This window comes from Aristolochia californica, unplaced genomic scaffold (assembly GCF_029961685.1).
Source record: "Aristolochia californica isolate CCGP_79_NKW_82.1479 unplaced genomic scaffold, dmAriCali1.0.hap1 SCAF_2, whole genome shotgun sequence".
In the NCBI taxonomy this organism is placed as follows: Eukaryota; Viridiplantae; Streptophyta; class Magnoliopsida; order Piperales; family Aristolochiaceae; genus Aristolochia; species Aristolochia californica.
The window spans coordinates 35,229,383-35,235,724 of NW_027181881.1; the positions used below are offsets into that span (position 1 = coordinate 35,229,383).

General features: G+C 40.3%; 1 protein-coding gene across 1 annotated transcript; it reads left to right on the top strand.

Annotated features, from left to right (window-relative positions):
* The first annotated feature begins 574 nt into the window (after nt 1–574).
* Nucleotides 575–2,433, top strand: LOC137956118 (tryptophan N-monooxygenase CYP79A68-like). Its single transcript, XM_068803462.1, has 2 exons — nt 575–1,630; nt 1,807–2,433. The coding sequence occupies exons 1-2, from the start codon at nt 575–577 to the stop codon at nt 2,431–2,433; spliced, it is 1,683 nt and encodes a 560-aa protein (XP_068659563.1).
* The last annotated feature ends 3,909 nt before the right edge of the window (nt 2,434–6,342 follow it).

Below are 6,342 nucleotides of genomic sequence, written 5' to 3' on the forward strand. Positions count from 1 at the left end.
AGTTTGCTCGGTAGGGGTTGGACTCTCTATCGTTCGCAGGCAATGAAATTAAAAAAAATTCAGTTGCAAGGATTCGACTTCTGTGAGTGAATTTGGGAATTCAGTGATTATTGGTTTTACATGGTGATTAACTTTACATGTTGAAGTTGCCATAGCGAGCGAGGAAGTTCTTTTGACCTGCTATCGGTTGCTGAGGAATCAATAACTTTAAAATTATTTCTTTGATTGCCCATTCCGCCATCCCTTCAGGTTTTAGTTAGCAATGACTAGGTCGGGAATCCATAAACTAAGCATAAAGGTCACATTCCGCACCTTCCCCACATGCTCTCGCACTCCACCTCTTTTACCCAGGAGCCGCCTCTCGCCCATCGGCACCGTGAATCGGCCAAGAGTCCGCAGTGTCACCTGGTCACGTCAAGCACAAAAACCAAACGTGCGTAGTCCCCTTGATTTCCTAGCTGCTTCCCCCCGTCTCTCGAGAAAACCATCACAATGGTTTCAAATATATAAGGAAAATAACCTCCTCTCTCACTACTCACCCCCTCTTGCGCTTCTGTACCGATACTAGTCCCCCATGGCCCAAGTGTTGGCCATGAAGAACAACACCTCTGCAGCTCTCCCCACCTCCTTCCTCACCCTCACATGGGGCACTTCCTCCGACGTCCTCACCAGCAGCATCACCGCTGGTTTACTGCCTACGCTTCCCACCACCGGCCTCATCTTAGTTGCTTCTTTCCTCTTCGTCCTCTTGCTGTTCAGATCTGATAACTTGAAGAAGAGCAAGTCAGTAATTGAGCTTCCGCCAGGACCGGCTCCTTGGCCATTTCTTGGTAACCTTCCAGAGATCTTCTTCAACAGGCCGGCGTTCCGGTGGATCTTGGGACTCATGAAGGATATGAACACAAACATTGCATGCGTCAGGCTTGGGAATGTGCATGTGGTGCCCGTCACTTGTCCTGAGATAGCTCGGGAGTTTCTGAAAAAACAGGACGCAATCTTTGCGTCCAGGCCGCTCACAATGGGAACGGAGTATTCCAGCCGGGGCTATCTCTCCATTGCAGTGACACCATGGGGAGACCAGTGGAAGAAGATGAGGAGGGTCGTGGCATCAGAGATCATGAGCCCCGCCAGACTCCGGTGGCTCCATGATAAAAGAACCGAGGAGGCTGATAACCTCGTCAGATACGTTTACAGCCAGTGCAAATCCTCCGAGGAGGGTGCAGTTGTGGATGTTAGGGAAGTAGTGAGGCAATATAGTGGCAATGTGATCAGGAAAATGATGTTCAACAAGAGATACTTTGGGAAGGGGAGGGAAGATGGAGGGCCCGGAATGGAGGAAGTGGAGCACGTCGATGCACTCTTCACTGTGCTCTCCCATGTCTATGCTTTCTGCGTCTCCGATTATATGCCTTGTTTGAGGTGGTTGGATTTGAATGGGCATGAGAAGACCATGAAGAAGGCCATCCAGATAGTGAACAAGTACCACGATAAGGTGATTGGGCAAAGAATAAAAGATTGGAGGATTGGACTGAAAAAGGAGCCTGAGGATCTTCTTGATGTTCTCATCTCCGTAAAAGACAGCAGTGGGAAACCTTTGCTTACGACGGAAGAAATCAAAGCACAAACAGCGGTAAGTTAGCCAGAACTGAAGAACCGTATTTGTTTCTGTTATAAATCAATTTTGTTCACATGATCGTGAAAGACACGCCACTCATCCTTCTTCAAACAAGTAGCATAACTCTGGAAATTCAAAACCTGGTTAAACAGAAGAGTTTCTAACGCGTGCTTAATTTGTTGAACTTTCAGGACTTGATCTACGCAGCAGTAGACAACCCATCAAACGCAGTTGAATGGGCCCTGGCAGAGATGCTGAACGAGCCGGACATGCTTCGCAAAGCGGTGGAGGAAGTAGATCGGGTGGTGGGGAAAGACAGGCTGGTTCAAGAGTCAGACTTCCTACAGCTGAACTACGTGAAGGCCTGCGCTCGGGAAGCATTCCGTCTCCACCCTATTGCCCCCTTCAACCTTCCGCATGTCTCCAGCTGCGACGCCACCGTCGCCGGCTACTTCATACCCAAGGGTACCCACGTTCTGCTAAGCCGAATAGGCCTAGGAAGGAACCCCAAGGTTTGGGATGACCCGCTCAGGTTCAGGCCGGAGCGTCACATGGGTTCCGCCGAGGTGGACCTGCTGGAGACGGAGCTCCGGTTCATCTCCTTCAGCACCGGGCGCAGAGGTTGCATGGGTGCTCCCCTCGGCACCGCCATGACCGTCATGCTTCTGGCCAGACTTCTCCAAGGCTTCAACTGGAGCGTGCCGGCCGGCACGTCAAGCATTGATCTCTCGGAGTCCCCATATGATCTCTTCCTGGCCAAGGCTCTGCTGGCTCAAACTAAACCTCGGCTGGCTGCACACCTCTATACACCCCACTAGAGTGGGTGGGAGCATTTCTTTTGACGATTTTTAACTACGTATATATATATATGTTATATGTTATAAATAGATTAATTGTCTCTTTCTTTGCTTGCATTGGTGGAGAGTAAGAGAGGACGAACATTTATGGGGGGAAATGGGAAGTGATTTTTTTTTATTTTTGGCAATTATGCTCATTTAATTCTGTTTATTTCATTGAAATTTTTAATAAATGTAGTACTTATAAGGATGGATCGTCGATTTGTGTTGGTGGAATTAAAATAAGTCCTAGCACCCCAAGTTCCACCATAGATGAAATATGCTTGGATGCTGCCTTGTTAGTAATGATCCCAATTCCCATATAGTCAATGGTGAATTTAGTGGACCAAGCATCTCCTCTAGTGTACAACCCATTTTTTTAAAAAAATAATAACACAAATAACCAAATTTTCAACTTAATATCACAAATACCTAATTTTGACCGATCTACTGCACATGTACACAGTCAAAGGTGACATGTAAGCTTTCACCACTGGTATTTGGCATCAACGTACATTCTCCATCTGGTATTTGGCATCAACGTCTCGGGCATCCTTCAAATAAAGTATCTATTTCATTTATTTATTTTAATAAAAACTCTTGTAGTTCAAACAATTGTACAGTTTTCCCTTAGCTAAACAGACTAGATTGTCATTTTCTTTGAGCATAATCTCTAGTAAATCATCTTTTGAATATTGCATGTTGATATCTGGGGGGTTACCAAATTATATTTATTTCTAGGCCCCAATATTTCTTCACCATAGTTAATGATTTTACTAGATGCACATGAATTTATTTGATGCACCACAAATCTGAAACTCAAACTCACTTGACTAATTTCATTAGCATAGTAGAAACCCAATTTTCTTCCAAGTGAAAATTGTGCGTAGTGATAATGACTCTGAATTTATTCTTGCGACCAACTACTTGTCCAAATGCATTGTCCACTAACCAAGTTGTGTTCTCTCTTCACAATAGAACGGGGTAGCACAACGTAAACATTAACACCTGCTAAACATAGTCCGAGCCTTGCTTTTCCAAGCCTATTTTCCTAAAAGATTTTAGGGGAATGCCATTATTAACTGTTACTTATCTAAAAAATCAGACACTTGTCGCAGTTTTGCAAGGTAAAACACATTATGAGTAATTATTTAATATTGTACCCCAATTACTCACATTTATGAGTATTTGGATGTTTATGTTTTTCCTCCAGTCATGCCCACAAACCATCAAAATTTCATGCGCATGCAATCTATTACATTTTTCTTTGGTACCCTAAGGATATAGAGTATATGATCTTGAAATATATAGAGTGTTTGTCTCCCAAGATGTTACTTTCTTTGAAAAAAGAATTCTCTCTTAAACACATTTCCGCTAAAAATAGGACTCCCATGATTCTTCCACCCATAACATCTAGCTTTTATGATGACCCTAGACCAAACTCACCTACTCAGTCAGAAAATCATGAAATTGTAAATGTTGATAATGCTTCTTCCCTTAACATACATTCTCCCACTTCCTTGCACCCTGTGCTTATCGCCTATCTACCAGACCAATTAATTGATTCGACTTCCTTCAAAATTTTCATGTGGAAGCGACCCTACTGTTATGACCTGAACAATCATCTGCTTCTGGCGTGGTCACAATATCAAGTATACCTTATGAACTCTCTCAAGTGTTTTCTTATACCCAGTTATCCTACTCTCATAAAGCTTTTTCTAATTCATTAACCATTACCAAAGAACCAACTGGTTTATTACAGGCCATACAAAGTGAAGCTAGAGGATCCTAAATGGCATCAAACCATGCATGATGAAATTCAAGCATTACAAGCTAATCACACATGGACACTTATCTCTCTTCCACCCGGTAAGAAACCCGTTGGATGTAAATGGGTATACAAAGTGAAGCTCTAGTCTGATGGCACCACGAGCGTTTGCCCTAGTTGCCAAGCTGGTTACTATGGGGCGGTTAGTCCACAATGAACTTGAAATGAAGTGAAGATTTCAATTCTTCTTAAATGAATTGATTCAACTTCAACTCATCCTTGGGTGTTAGTACAGACGAGTTCAAGTCTATTGGAAAACAAATTCCAGTGTCAGTACCCCAATATGAAAAATATGATATAAACAAGAGAATGAGTAATGTTTTGTAATATACTTAACTAGAACATATGCCGAAATAGATAATTAACCAAAATAAGCATGGTTACTACACTTATAAGTGATTTAATGTGTTAGTATTAAAATATATTAATAAAATAATTAATGAAATATTATATTATATTACTTAATGAGTATAGTTTAATATAAATTAATATAATAATTACGTGTGGTTAGAATAAATTATAAAAAGAAATTAAATTAAAAAATAACATAAGCTAATATAATAAAGAAATAAATTATTTTTTTAATAACATAAGATATATTTTAACATTAAAAACCACTAATTTAATATAGTAATAAAAAATTAATATAATATAATATAATAAATAAATATATTATTTTATAAATAACATAATATATTTTTTATGTATTATTGATTAATAATATATTATCAAAAAATTTAAAACCATTGGTTTAATTAATTACAACAATGGGATAATTAAACCAAAAAAATTTATCAAATATTTATTTTAATAATATTTTAATTATGACTATTAAATCACTAATTTAATACAGTAATTATAAAATGAATATATTGAATAAATAAAAACAATTATTTTATAAAAAAATATAGAAATTATTATTTTTATGACGCTGGTTTAATTTTCCTAACTTAAGCCTTTGTCTTCCTCACGGTGCATGTCGTCTTCCTCAGTGCCGGTAAGAGACTACGACGGTCCAGCGGGCAACGGCGACGGAGGCGACACTCTGACGGTACACCGAGAAGGAGAAGAGAGGGAGGCCGAGAGGGATAAGAGAGGCTGGGAGGGAGAGGAAGGCTGAGGGAAAGGGAAATGAGGGTTTTTTTTTTTCGTTCGGGGCGGGGGGGGGGGGGGGGGGGGGGAGGAGGGGAAAACGTGGGACATGCGATTCATTAAGATGACTCACAAAATACGTTTTGACTCTGATTTCCCTCATTTTTTGCCTGATTGAATTACCTGATATGATTCAAATGAAGTGGAAATCATTCTACACTAACAACTTAATCTAATGAACTGAGTAATACGGGAGTAATTAGTGTTCAATTCATTTTGGACTACCCCCCCTATATGTGTTCTACTGAGTGTTTTCGCTATTCAAGGATGTCATCTTCACCAACTCGAATGTCAATAATGCTGTTACAATGTGGGACCCACCATAGCCCCTACAAGTTGGTGGGACCCACCATGAGGCCGAGAAGGTGTCCAACAAGAGTCGTTATACAAAGTGGCTCTAGCTAAGAGATAAGGAACATGTGTTGGAATTAAATAGAAGATTTGAAGATCAAGTGAGATCCAAAAAGATACCACGAGCTGGTATCTCTATCTACATGAGATGGAAGATCATGTGGGACCCACAAGATAAGACCAAGAGCTGGCTCTCTAGCTTGATTCTCGTCCTTAAAGAAGGTGTTTGTAGTTGAGTTAAATTAGTCTCTTAAATAGATAATGTAATCTTATTATAATAGACTTACCTTAGAGAGTTCTAGTTGGAATGTAATTAGGAGGTCCTAAGGTTAGTTGTACATGGACTCTATCACCTCTTCAACTATAAATAGAGGTGATTGTAACTCAGAATTATTCAAGCAAGATACTTCTTTGTTTTCTCCTCTCTTGTGTGAAGTTCTCTCTCTCTAATCTCTCTTATTTTCCTTCTCTTCTTTCTCTACTCGAGAGCTTTTTATTTATTTATTTATTTCTCTCTCCCTTTGCTCGAGGTATTATTCATGGGGTCCTAAATTCAACAT

Coding starts and splice junctions, on each gene's coding strand:
- LOC137956118 (XM_068803462.1), top strand. CDS start 575: ATGGCCCAAGTGTTGGCCATGAAGAACAACACCTCTGCAGCTCTCCCC. Junction 1,631..1,806: donor AAATCAAAGCACAAACAGCG/GTAAGTTAGCCA, acceptor TTGAACTTTCAG/GACTTGATCTACGCAGCAGT.